Below are 14,539 nucleotides of genomic sequence, written 5' to 3' on the forward strand. Positions count from 1 at the left end.
CAATCTGCCTTTGCAAACAATCTTCGCCTCTTCCACATTCATGCATCTGCTCATACGCCATCCTCTAAATTTTGGAACTCCTTCACATATCATAAATATATGTAATGTGGTTGTCACTCATGGGTAGAATGGTAAATGTTACTTACATGTAAAGTGATCACTCAACCAGCGTATGACAGGTGTATAAACCCTGTAAATACCCAGACTTCTTTATTATTTTTCATCTTTGTTGAGATGTCAAAATGTAAGAAGAGAAACCCAGATTTGTGAACAAGGATTTGGACACACCCAAAAATTATTTACAACATTTTGAGCGTGTCCAAATACTTGCTCAAAAATCTTTTCATCTCACCAATAGATGTCTCTAGTGAAGTTCTAGTGATTCAAGAACAATATTTCAGAATTGGTTCATGTATGTAGAACTTCCAAGAATTTGAGTAGTGTGGTTGTCAATAATGGGTAGAATTGGTGAATGTTACACGTGTGTAAAGTGATCACGTAAACCAGCCTATAACGGTTGTCAGCCCTGTAAATGCCCAGACTTCCATATTCTTTCACTAATTTATTTGGCAAAAAATAATTCTGGATTATGATAAATGGCTTATTGGGTAAAGAGGCAAGAGCAGATACTTCCAGAACAAAATCTCGACCTAGAACCTCCGAGATGAAGACTCTCCGATCCATAACCGCAAACACATTGCGAGACCGAGTAAGAAATACCGACATCCAGAGCATGTGTAAGACGGAAGAAATCGTGAGGTGGGGACGACAACTAAGGCGATACTGGAAGGAACATATAAACATAATATCAGAAGACAGACTTCTACGTATCGCCCTCCAAGGCAACCCTGAAGGACGCAGACCCCCAGGCAGACCTCCGAAAAGATGGAAACACAGCTGGGAGTCAACTTCCCAAGAGCGACATTCGGAGGCACAAACAGATCCCTAGGATCTACAAAAAGATGAAGAAGAAGAAGAAGTTTATTGGGTGTTATGGACCAATATGATATCAAGCCAATCCACTATTTGTTGCATTCCCACTTGGCACTGTCAACATTATTCCTTCCCCGTGTGTTTGTAAATGGTGGATACAATTAGCTATTGTTTTTCCAGATTCCTCCGGCAGTTAGATCATCCCAACACAATAGAATACAAAGGATGCTACCTCCGGGAAAACACCGCCTGGCTTGTTATGGAGTATTGTGTTGGATCCGCATCGGACATTATCGAGGTAAACTTTACACAACTTTCTTAATTGCTTCTCAGATATTTACCAAACACAATTTTGCGGTAATTTCTTATGAATTTTGCATCGACTTGCAGTTAACAGAACTTAGCACTTTGTGGTCCGCTCGCATTTAACTCACTTCGGATGGGAAAGGTATTTCTACCCGTTCGGTCGATTGATGCTTAAAGACGTGAAAGGTATTTTTACCTTCTTCGCCAGCCTTCAAAGTCATAAAAGTTACTATCCAATGATTTTATGTGAATATTATATACCAATCTTTTTGTTAAGGTCTTAACCATATGTGCATAATTATTGAAACCCGTCGCCAGTGGTCCGCAAGCTAAAAGAATACCCATCCGAAATGTGTTGATAAATGTTCATCTGACTAGAGTTTTAGACGGAGACTTCTGTTTTTTCTTCTGGATTGATTTGAAACTATTAGGAGCTAAAACGTTGTACGATAGATATTCGAATGGTGATACATAAAAGTAATGAATGCAAGGCTGAAATAAGCATTATTGATAAAAATTAAGAAAGGCGTGTTGAGATGATTTGGGCATGTGAATCAAATCAATGAAGAAAGAATAGTAAAACAAATTTATTAGACGTATGTAGTTGGTAATAGAAGCGGGGAAGATCGAGGAAAACTTGAAAACGAGGGGTGGTCAGGTCAGAAGCCAGAATAATCAGCGAATATGTATGAAGAGATGCATGAATGTGGAAGAGGCGAAGATTGTTTGCAAAGACAGATTGGTGTAGTGTTTTATTCTCTCTTTTTACCCCTGCGGGAAAGCAGCGTGATGGATAGTTAGTTTTATATTTGAGATTTTAGATAAATGAGCTTTGACTGAAATTTGTTTACACATCACTGGCACAATGTTCTAACTATTAAACCCATAATTTGAAGAATGGTTCCGATTTTTGACAAGACTGACATTTGACAGCATCGACAAAACATAAAACCACAGATAAAGATTGCCTTGATATTCACATAATTTTCCATCAATCAGGAATCGTACAATGTCAATTTCTTCAATCTATCGACTCTGGCGATCAATGAGCAATATTTATGGTATCCCTAACCGTTCCAAAGCACTTAATGCGTAAGACTGGTGGCCTTACCCTCGCTGAACTTATCAGTAAAAATAACCACCACTTAACCTTTCCGGGAGTACAAAAATTGATATCTGACTTTCTTTGGGAAGTGGATTCATTTACATGAAAAAATTTTTTTTTTTTTTATTAAATCAATGTATTATGAAGATAGGAATTATATTAAGATAATTTTTAAATAAAAACACACCTCTTTGAAATATTTTTCAATTGTGACAAAATTACACACAAATATCCACAGATGTCATTGCTATGCAAGTTACATCGTACTGACAGACGGACTTTGACGTTCATTAACGTCGATACTCCTTTAAGGAAAATTCGCACCGACGTTCATTTACATCCATACTCCTGGAAAGGTTAATCCAATAAATTATTCTAGGAAGCTCTTTTTTTCATCCATTTCTTTTGCTGATAACAATTGTTTATTTGCCTAGGATTCTCATAAACTTTTAGCTACTTATCTGGACTGGTGTTTTGCAATTCTCAGACAATTCTCAGTAATGCGGAACACACAGTATCTCTGGCATGATTCATCAATTCATAATATTGGCGAGAGCGTTCGTGTTTACCGAGATAACGCACTGTTGGGTGACAGTGACAGCATGTAGCACTACTGGTGTTTATTTTTCCGACAGCTCGTTTATTTTTATACGCCACAGGATGCTTCAGATTAGGAATAACAATTAAACGTTTCCTATCACAAAATGTTTGCTAGTCAAACTGATAAGTTGCGTGTATTATGGATTTCTTATCAAGAAATGGCAATTAGCGTAATATGTAATCGAATCTCTCTATTATATTCTGAATTCTAATTTGGATATCGCTTACTCTTTTCAACAACGTCATATATCAAAAAACTTGATTTTTCAGGAGATCGTTTTTAATGTTTAAGAATATAATCAAATTTTATTTTTTGACATCTCATCAAAGATGAAGATGAATATGGAAGTCTGGGCGTTTACGGGGCTGACGACCGTCATAGGCTGGTTTAAGTGATCACTTTACACACGTGTAACATTCACCAATTCTACAATATTCAAGAACAAGGTTTCTAAATTGGTTCATATATACAGAACTTCCAAGAATTGGAGTAGTGTGGTTGTCAATAATGGGTAGAATTGGTGGATGTTACACGTGTGTAAAGTGATCACTTAAACCAGCCTATGATGGTCATCAGCCCCGTAAATGCCCAGACTTCCATATTCTTCTTCATCTTTGATGAGATGTCAAAAAATAATATGAAAATAACTCCTGTAATTGGAGACAATCCAGATTTTGTGAACAAGTATTTGGACACACTCAAAATGTTAAAAATAATAAAATGTATTACAAATAAATATCAAGCCATTTATTGAACTTTTTACTGTACAACAGATCTTTTTAGGTAAAGCCTGAAGGTTTTTTCGCCATTTCAAAAATATTTTGTATTTTTAAAAAAATTATTGAACAATACCTTTTCTTCAAAATGCAAAAACAACACTTTCTGCCCTGTACCGGGTAAATATTAAGTTAAAAATATGCTACTTTTGCTGGGATATAGAACATTTTCAGGGCATTCCGAAAACATGCACAACTGAAAATTTACTATTTTTGAGATATGACGTTGTTGAAAGGAGTGAGCGATATGTCAGATGTTGACTAACATTTTATGTTGCTTTTTTTCTATAATTATATATGATATCTTCTCCGCCTCCGTAGTGTAATGGTCAGCATGCTCGGCTACCATTCTGGAGGTCCCGGGTTCGATTGCCAGGGGAGGGTCAAATAAATACAAGCTATTTTTTTTCACTCTAATATTTATTCAATATTACCCTGGACCTGGTACCTGAAGCGGAAGGCTGATCACCTTTTCTTCATGTGTTAACGATCAAGATAACTTTGCGTTTATATGATGCAGTACCCTATTCACCATTGGAGTGCGGATAAGGGTTTTAATGAATGAATATATGATATTCAAAAAATCTTACGACAAACAAAATACAAATATCTTTGATTTCGTTGATATCTCAACACGATGAAGAATTTTTTTTTTTAATTCAGAAATGGTATTTAGTGGGCTTAGACCTATCATTCTGGTTTAAGTGATCACTTTATACATGTGTAACATTCACCTTTCTACCCATGATTGACAACCATACTACTCAAATATTTCAAACTCATACATATATGATCAATCTCGCGAAATTTATTGAATATGTAAAACAATATAAAATTTTATCCCGATTTTACTGTGAATTTACATTTAAAAGCTTTCAATATACCTGTCACTGCCAATCGAAATAAATACAAGATTGTAAGTCCATCACCAAATTTTCTAGAAGTACCCCGGTGTAAATAAAACACTTGTATACGACCACCTTTTGAGTCTATTAATGTAACCATATTGTTCATTTATGTATTCCCAGGTCCACAAGCGGCCACTGCGCGAGGAGGAGATCTCGGCCATCTGCGAGGGCGTGCTGTGCGGGCTGGCCTACCTGCACGGGATGGGGCGCATCCACCGGGACATCAAGGCGGGCAACATCCTGCTCACGGAGAACGGCGTCGTCAAGCTGGCCGACTTCGGCTCAGCGGCCGCCCGCTGCCCCGCCAACAGCTTCGTGGGCACGCCCTACTGGATGGCGCCCGAGGTCATCCTGGCCATGGACGAAGGCCAGTACGACGGGAAGGTGAGACACCTTCTCAATTCTATTTATTTCTTCTTCTTCTTTCTTCAAGTCACTCTGTCACGCGCCATCTCCTTGGTGTCTCAAAGTTCCACTGAGTATAGTCGGTGAATGGTCGCCAGCGGCCTTCCGGGGCACCGGAATCCTCGGGGTCGAAAGAAGAGACATGAGGGGTTGATGCTCTCGGGTGGCATTCTAAGGACATGTCCCAACCGTGTCCACCTTCTCCTCTTCGGGACTTCCAGTATGAGGGGCTGTTGAATTCTTCTCCTCACATCGTCATTCCTGACAAAGTCATACCACTTTATACCCAGTATTCGCCTCAGGCACCTATTTTTAAAACTTGCTAGTAAATTTATTTATTTATTCAATTAACTTCCTCATTACAAACTAAGTGAAGTCAAGTGAATCTTGAGAAGCATTCTTTGGAGGTTTGTCAACCTCCGTGCTAGATGATACGCATTTCAGTTTTTTCTGTATCAATTGCATGCCTAAGGATTCTGGACTCTATCACACAAAAATTCTATTTGAATGCAACTGGGCTTGATGGTACATGTTTGGTTATTATTTGTTGTAGTTAAATCTCCCCTTAGTAAAATTTTCCGTGATTATCAAACAACTCTGATGCTTTAATCAAATCCTCAAGTTATGAGTATAAGTCGGCAGGTAGTTTGCAGTTAACATTTTTCTCTATTCAGTACAGTACATAATACCTTGATATAATAGACTGATTGGGGGAGGGGGTGCAGCTGTCCGTTATAGCTGAATATCCGTTTTATAAAAATAGGTTTATAAACACAAATATTAACACTTTATTTAGATATAAATAACCAATGTTCTACACAAACAAAATTCTATTTTTTGTCTTCGGGCACTCGTAGTGAAAAGAGTTCTTGCTTTTTGATATAGACGCGCTTGCTTTCGGTAATCATACAATTACATGCGACGACGCTTGAATTTAAGCATGTATAATATTAACAGGATGTTTTTATTTTTTACATTTGAACGGATTTTTGTCAGTTATATCTGAAGTTCGTTAAATAGAGGTCTGTTATATCGAGGTTTTACTGTTATATGTGTTGTTATCAAGGAGTCATTTGTGAGACTAGCTATCTTGTCTAAATTTTAAGAAATTCGCTTATTCAAAATATTACCTTCAAGATATATACCTCTTACTGTTCTCAAAATAGCTCCTTTTCATTTCATCTGTAATATGTTAACATACTTCTATTGTATTCTATACCAATCTATTCGTATGATCTCCCTGTAATTCAAGTCATACAAAATTTTTAATGATGTGTTCCATTAAGTTACTGTACGATATATGTAAGCTGCATAAATTTTTCTCTTGTTCTAGGTGGACGTTTGGTCATTAGGAATAACTTGTATAGAATTAGCCGAAAGGAAACCTCCGTACTTCAATATGAACGCCATGTCAGCACTCTACCACATAGCACAGAATGATGCACCCACTCTTCAGGTAATGATTATTTGTTTACATACTTCTTTTGAAAAATATATCTCTGCTATCTGCCTGTACTTATGGTTCAACGGACCTTTAACAATCAGTTATAATCTCATTGAAGCCTTGGATGATAATTGATTAAATTAATCTGTGTATCCACTATGTATGAGCTGTGTACAGAGGCGTGCATTAGAACATATCGATATAGGCATAAAAGCAGTGCCTACCCTAAATTACTAGCGTTCCATATAGAAAACCAGTGCTTACTATGCCATATCCGTACCCAACCCTACTGCCTACCCTAATCAAAAACTCTGTGCACGCCACTGCCTGTATATTACCTGCGGTTCATCATTAAACTGTATTGATCTGCTCTGACAGTGATCATTTCCGTGAAACACGTGGCTTTGCAGTCGTTGGAAGCATAAAGTCCAATGTTTAACCCCTTCCAGTCCCCCAAAATGTCTTTGTAGATAGTTACATTCCAATTGGAAATAAATCCTTTATACTCTACTCCACATACTGTTGAAATAGTAACTGAGTGACAAAAATGTAAGCTTGGAATTTAAATAAGTAATACTTATGATGAAAAAAATGTGGAATAACATCCGACATGGGACCTAAGAGGAAAAAATTGACGTCGAATAAGATTCGACATTGGACCAGTAAGGGTTAAAGTATTGATGACATTATGGACGTGCGGAGTTCCACATGTTTGCAATGCCAGAAAGCCTAGCTTGACATGATCATTCATGGCAAGAAGGATGGCGAAACTTTGGACTGACTAAAAACCTTTTAGATTTCAAATAAAATTAAATTTGTTCATTTCTGCTGTCATTTATTTAGATATTTAGATTGACGCAACATTTTACGACATGGGTATTTTTGGTATGACAATAATAAAGATCTCCTAAGTATTGTAAAAACATCATATGTTTACTTAGAGTAGCTAGGAATTAGCCCATTGAAATATGTTTGTATGATGTGTGTTTTATCATTTAATCCTCGGTATTACTTTATGAACACAGTGTACGGTATCTCCACATTTTAGAAAGACAATGTCACTTTATCTTGAATAATAAATATGTATTTCCTGAGCGCCTTGAGCCACTTTACGCATTATAGGTAATCCAGGGGTTTTCCCACATGTTACTCTTTAACGTTTCTCAAACTACGCACCTCAAAAGATGCATTTTTATTTATTTATTAATTTTCTGGGCCACGGAATTAGAGCGTACAAAATCACAGGAATAATGTAGCGAGTGTTTTTGCCTAGAATTTTCACTCATGAATTACATGAAATTAAAGTAACTTTAAACATAAAGACTAAATCCACTCAGGCTAAATGCGCTAACCATCATACTAAGGAGGCGGACACTCATGAATGTAATGTTTCATTTGAAATTAAATTTGTAATTACTACTTTTTTAACGCATTGTTTCCGGGAACTTTTTAACCCTTTCCGGTCCCCCAAAATAAAAAAAATCAAGTTTGTCAGTTACATTCCAATTGGATAAAAATATTTTGCCCTCTGCTCCACATACTGTTGTAATAGATACGAGTGACAAAAATGTAAGCTTGAAATTTAAATTATTAATACTACTGATGAAAAAAATGACGAATAACAATGTGTTACGATACATACACACAATAAGGTTCTAAATAAGTGATATACTTTAGTTTTATAACTGAGTTTAATTCCCCCAGGCGCCCGAGTGGTCGGACACGTTCCGGCACTTTGTGGAGGTGTGCCTGCAGAAGAGCCCCCTGGAGCGGCCGACGTCCTCCGCGCTGCTGGCGCACGCGCTGGTGACGCGCGCCCGCAGCCCCATCGCGCTCGTGGACCTCATCCAGCGCACCAAGGCCGCCGTGCGCGACCTGGACAACCTCAACTACCGCAAGATGAAGAAGATCCTCATGGTGGACGCCTGCGAGACCGAGAGCGCCCTAGGTCAGTCTACATGGGAGAGATTAAATCAACGCGTGCACATATTTGTCTATTTCAGAACCCCTGTATTCACACAGCAGTGTGCACATGTCGCTCACTCCTTTCAACAACGTCGTATATCAAAAATCGTCAATTTTCAGTTGTGCGTGTTTTTGGAATACCCAGAAAATGTACTTTATCCCAGCAAGAGCGGCATATTTTAAACTTAATATTTACCCACAACAGGGAAGAAAGTGTTGTTTTTGCATTTTGAAAAAAAGGTATTGTTCAATTATTTTTTTTAAAAAACTAAATATTTTTCAAATAGAGAAAAAACCTTCAGGTTTTACCTAAAAAGATCTGTTGCACAGTAAAAACTTCAAAAATAGCTTGATATTTTTTTTTAATACATTTCATTATATTCTTAAACTTTAAAAATTCCTGAAATATCAAGTTTTTTGATATATGTCGTTGTTGAAAGGAGTGAGCGATGTGTGCATTTCAGAAACCTTAAATTCCACATACAAAAAACATCTTTTTCTAGATCCTAAGGATCTATTGGTGCCTCCGCTTGTAGCTCTTGGGATGTTAACTCCCAGCTGTCTTTCCACCTTTTTGGAGGTCTGCCTGGGGGTCTGCGTCCTTCAGGGATTCCTTGAAGGGCGATATGTGGAAGTCTGTCATCTGACATTCTGTTTACATGATCATTCCAGTATCGCCTTCGTTGTCGTCCCCACCTCACTATATCCTTTGTCTTACACATGCTCCGGATGTCAGTATTTCTTACTCGGTCTCGCAATATGTTTCCGGTTATGGATCGGAGAGCCTTCATCTCGGAGGTTCGAAGTCGAGATTTTGTTCTAGAAGTATCTGCTCTTGCCTCGATCCCATGAGTGGCTATTCTCGACAAAAAACATGTAACTTCTAATTTCTTGTCGTGTTTTTGTAGCGGATAGGTGTCTCTGTAATACAATAATATAATCAATTCTTTTCTGTTATCATTCTTTTAGTCCAATTTAGTATCACCCGCGTCAAATTACATTTCTTTAACCCATCGGGTCTATCAGCCGCCAACCGTTGGCGGTAGGTATATTTTTACATTTGCAAATCAGCCGCCGTTTAAGCCACGCCCCCATTCGTGGTAGTTCATACTATAAAGATACTTTCGTGTGATCTACAAATCAGTAAAGAAAGCTATTTGTAATGCATTATTTCTTATAATAATAATACAAATTTATTGACGACACTTGACCAAAGATGTCCTGTAAGGATAGAATTATCCTTTTGATTGAAATATCAACTAAAATCAGTGGGAAATCAAAACTTTACATCCCAGGAGTAATGTTTTATTGAGTTATTTTTTCAAGTTTTCGTGTTAATTTATCACATTTCTGATCTAGACACACAATAAAATACGTGCATAATAGTTATTTGTACCATATTTATTGGTAAAACAGTAAAAGTTATAATTTTATGAGATAGTATATGTTTTGAACAAAAACTGATATGCGGATGGGTTAACAGGCCATAAAATTAATATTCTTTTTTATCAAATAAATAATGTTGTAGGTGATGGCGATGACACCCCCGATGAGCAGACTGGCGGAGACAGCTCCAAGTCCAACTCGGCGACCTCGGAGCACTCGCTCCGTTCCGTCGGCGCCTCGGCCGCCTCGTCACAGTCGTCGTCCAGCGGCTCCCTCCGGCGGCGGGCGCCCGCACCTCCTCAGCCGACCAATCACCAACCACACCTGTCAATGAGGTGAGCCCCAAGATAATCTCCCTGACGTCTCTGTAATTTCACATAACTTTATGAGATAAAATAAGGACTATTTGTTTAGATTAAATTTTAAGAATTCCCTGAATCCATCCATTCTTTACTTGTACATGACTAGTTGGCATCTGCAGTTTTTTTTTTCTAAAAGAATATTATGTCTAAGAATGTTATTGTTATTGTACTGTAGTGTAATGGTTAGCGTGTTTAGTTACTGTGCTGGAGGTCCCGAATTCAATCCCCAGGAGGGGAGGGTGATAATAAATATGAGTGATCTTACACTCTAAAATTTATTAAATATTACCCTCCACTGGTCACCTTCATATAAGAAACAATCAAGATAACACTGCGTCAAAACGATGCAGTGCCCTATGCACCATTGGGTGCGGATAAGGGTTAGAATAATATTTTCATATATTTTTCGAACAGTCAGTGAATAAAAATCTGCAATTTAAACCAATTTTCAATTAAATGTAACTCTCTTTTCATGTAGTCAAACTTTTTCAAATTATCAACATTTTTTTTTTGAAAAAGGACCCAATTATTATGCTTTTTATATTGCTCTATTATCAACCCTTTCAATGCCAGAAGGTATGAATATGGCCGTACCCAATTAAATATGTGATTGAAACCAATTATTTTAAATTAAAATTAAATAAAGTATAACTTTAAATAAAATATAACTTTTTTTCTCATAATCAGTCTTTTTAAAATAATTCTTTTTTTTTTGTGGAGAAGAACGTAATAATTTTCCTTGATTTATATTGTGCTATTGTTGATTCACGCGATTTATTCTCTCAGGGACGGTAACAACTGCCAGCCGATGGGGCACCGGGACGACTACGTGAACCGGGAGGTGATCCGGGAGGCGCAGCGCGAGAGGGAGCGGGAGAGAGAGCGGGAGCGCGAACGGGATCGCGCGCAAGAGTACCGGGAGTATGTGAACCAGGCGCCGTTGCTGCAGAGGGAGACCGGAGACACCAATACAGCGCAGCGGAGGCATCGCCCGGGTGCGTACTGCATATGCGTCCTCTCTCTAGCTGTGCTGAGTGCTGAGAATTAATATATCGAGTCTGGTAAACTTTGCCAAAAGCGCCTCTGCTAAAATCGGAACAAAAATAAAACGGAAAAAAAATCAACCGAAATAAAAATCACAAAATAAAACTGTACTCTGTAGACGAAAAATTATATACGCAAAACATTGATAGAAATTCGGGGATTATTCGACTACCCTGAGCGCCTTCAGTTCCGACGACAAAGCTCTCTTTAATTTACGTTTAAAGTGATAAAAACAAATTCAGTTTCAATTCTGAGTATGCAAAGATATTCTCAATAGATGTCACTATTTATTCAATATATTTGTACATTTTAAATAATTGATTTTCTTTAGTAGAAACCCATTTAAAACGGCGCGTCTTAAGACGTAATTTTTGTATGAGCGGCGCTCCGTTCACAGAAAATAATGCGTCTTAAGACGCTTTTGGCAGTTAACCGGTTAATCGTAATATGTAAAAGTAAATATGAGGAATGCAATAAAGGAATTTTCACTCTTTATTCGGAATCTGTAATCTGCAATTATAATTTGTATGTTTGTTCACGTTGCAGGCTCAAGCAACCACGTGTCGGCAGCTGCGGTGTGCATGGTGGCGGAGCACGGTGCTAACAACTTCGCCACCATCCGGACTACCAGCATAGTCACCAAGCAGCAGAAGGAGCACATGCAGGTTTCTAAGCATTCCCTTATTCACTGCCCCCACTACCAGACGTCTAATCTTATTTACTACCCTTCAATGTTTTACTCATGGCACTAATGCAGCCGCTCCCAACCTGTGGTACGCGAGTGGATAGTTGGTGGTACGCCGACCTATTAACGACGTTTTTCTTTAATATTTTTTTATGTGTCATAATCCATATCTGTATAAGCGCCCTTGAGGTAGTATTTCACGAAAATAGCGCTATATAAATCATCCAAAATTATTATTATTGTTATTATTTTTACGCAAAAATAATCAGTAATGGTGGACATGAGATTTAAAAAAAAAAAAAAAAAAAACTGGAAATGTCTTGGTTTTGAATTTCGACAAAAAATGAGCTTTGGCACCTTTTATTTTTTTTTTTAACTTAAAAATGTTTCATTTTTATCAGAAAAATAACACCTTTGGTATATTTTTTTTTAACTTAAATAAATTGAATCTTACAAAATATAGTCACCTATAATATTTATAATGCGAATAGAATAACAAATTTCTCAAAATACAATCACTTTTACAAAGTGGTACAATTAAGTGTGATGTACTACCAAGCGGTAGGCGAGCCAAAAAAGGTTGGGAAACGCTGCGCTGAAGCATTGCAGAATCCAATAATGCAAGTTTGTCTCTTTTGCCATGAGGAAAAAATTGACCCAAATGCAATCTCTACAAACGCTTGCAATTTACAAAGATCTGCACTACTAAGAATGGGTCGCAAGTTTAAACTATACTTATATTTAACCAATATGTTACATTTGTTTAAGCGGCAGTTGTATGATGTTTGACTTACTCCACGTAATAGAGCCGGCATTCAAAACGTGCCAAACATTATGACCCGGGCTCAAATCCTGTAGCAATCATTTTTTAATTGATTGCAATAATAGTTTGTTAATTTGAAATCGAAAGGATCAAAATATTTCAAATTACCGAATTCAAAGCAGGAAAGAACTTTAATATCTGATTTTCTTGTACAATGTCAATGTTTCAGACATAAATCCATAGTTTTTGTCGACAAAATAACAAAAGCAGTTATTGAAATTGTACCAAGTTTTGGTGAATTGGCAAAATTTCATTAGAAGGCTTTTATCGTTTATCAGTCTTTTTCAAAGTCCTTGCGGGCGCTCTAGAAGTCTTTTAGAGGGTAGAAGAGGCCTTAAGAGACAGGAGTACTGAGAAAAAAGCAATATATATTTATTCCTTTCCTCTTTCTGTGAAATTTTCTTTTTCCCTTTGACTTGAAATTTAAATATGGGTTATGCCACATTAAAAAAGTTTAAGGACCTGTGATGTATACTCATATTGACATTGTTGGTAATATTTTTTATCTTCAACTCCAGTACACCTAGAAAAGAATACAAATGTTTTCAAATCTATTACATATTTCGTAGTCGTACAGGAGAAAGTGACCAACTAACAAAACGTAAAATGTTCAGGAGGGCCATTTAAGTCACTTTTGCTTGGCAAGAAAATAAACATCATTGCAGAGAGTCATTTTTAATAAGTCAATATATTACACTTCGAAGTTTAAAATCCTTTGGACTCTTTTTCAGGGCAATATCAAATAGTCAATGATCACGTTTTTGTAAAGAATGCACTTGGTCACTCTCTCCTGTATGACTACGATTTGTTTTCTTTTCACACATAATTTTTCCATGTTTTTTTTTTGCTTATTTCATTTAAATTTGAAATGATATAAAATACAATTATTTAAGTCCTCCTCAATTGCATTAACTTGCAATTCATTAGGGGGTTGCTTATAATGTAGTTCTAATGTCTTTTTTTTAAGCATTTACTTTATTAAGAATCTTTTTGTGTAGCTGCAACATTCGACTTCCTTTACTCTAGCAAGATCTCTCAAATTTAGTTGAACTCTCGAAACTGGTCTACACTTGCGATTTTCGCTCGTGTAAACTTGTGACAAGAAAGTTCTGCGCAACTCACTGCAGTTTTCTTACTAGAAAGAGGGTTTTAATTTATTTTATAAATATATAAAAAATCCAAATGTATGTTTTTGGTAAAAATATAAATATAAGAGGTCCTGAACCCATATTGAAGTTTCCATTTGGAGAGGGATGTGATGAGGGTATAACACGCGACTTGAGAAGAGTGTTTCCGTCTGGCCCAAGGAGGAGATGCACGAGCAGATGTCTGGCTACAAGCGCATGCGGCGCGAGCACCAGGGCGCGCTGCTGAAGCTGGAGGAGCGCTGCAAGCTGGACATGGACGCGCACAAGACGCAGCTGGACCGCGAGTACGAGGCGCTGCTGCAGACCTTCAGCCGGGACCTCGAGCGCCTGCAGGTAACCTAACCCTGCCTAACCGTGAGCCCTTCAGAACTATTACAGCTTATTATTAACTCGAGAGAATAACCACAGAGAACATATTATTCATTGTTTCGGCATTAACTTTGTGGTAAGACATGTTACAATGATTAAAGAAAAAACTTGTTTTATACCACTTGAGTTAACTCAAGTGGTATAAAACAACTGTTTTCTTTAATCATTGAAGCATAAGTCTATGGTAAACGTCACAGACTTTTGCCCCTCTTCCATGACACCGCAGATATAATAGATGATTTTGAACTAAACCTGCAGATAATGTCAGAAATAAAATTG

The 14,539-nt window shown here is 37.3% G+C and overlaps 1 protein-coding gene across 2 annotated transcripts in view; it reads left to right on the top strand.

Moving 5' to 3' along the window:
• Positions 1–14,539, top strand: part of Tao (Serine/threonine-protein kinase Tao) — a 37,201-nt gene that overhangs the window by 11,142 nt on the left and 11,520 nt on the right. The window contains exons 4-11 of one of the 2 annotated variants that reach the window (XM_088259743.1): positions 1,114–1,231; positions 4,750–5,013; positions 6,368–6,490; positions 8,183–8,426; positions 9,972–10,164; positions 10,978–11,186; positions 11,782–11,900; positions 14,051–14,224. In XM_088259743.1, the coding sequence (XP_088115869.1) occupies positions 1,114–1,231; positions 4,750–5,013; positions 6,368–6,490; positions 8,183–8,426; positions 9,972–10,164; positions 10,978–11,186; positions 11,782–11,900; positions 14,051–14,224 (1,444 nt within the window). The remainder of the gene's footprint in view (positions 1–1,113; positions 1,232–4,749; positions 5,014–6,367; positions 6,491–8,182; positions 8,427–9,971; positions 10,165–10,977; positions 11,187–11,781; positions 11,901–14,050; positions 14,225–14,539) is intronic. The other variant, XM_088259744.1, reaches the window with a different exon arrangement.

Source organism: Brachycentrus maculatus, unplaced genomic scaffold (assembly GCF_059751285.1).
Source record: "Brachycentrus maculatus isolate JH-2025_06_01 unplaced genomic scaffold, ASM5975128v1 h1tg000119l, whole genome shotgun sequence".
NCBI classification, from domain to species: domain Eukaryota; kingdom Metazoa; phylum Arthropoda; class Insecta; order Trichoptera; family Brachycentridae; genus Brachycentrus; species Brachycentrus maculatus.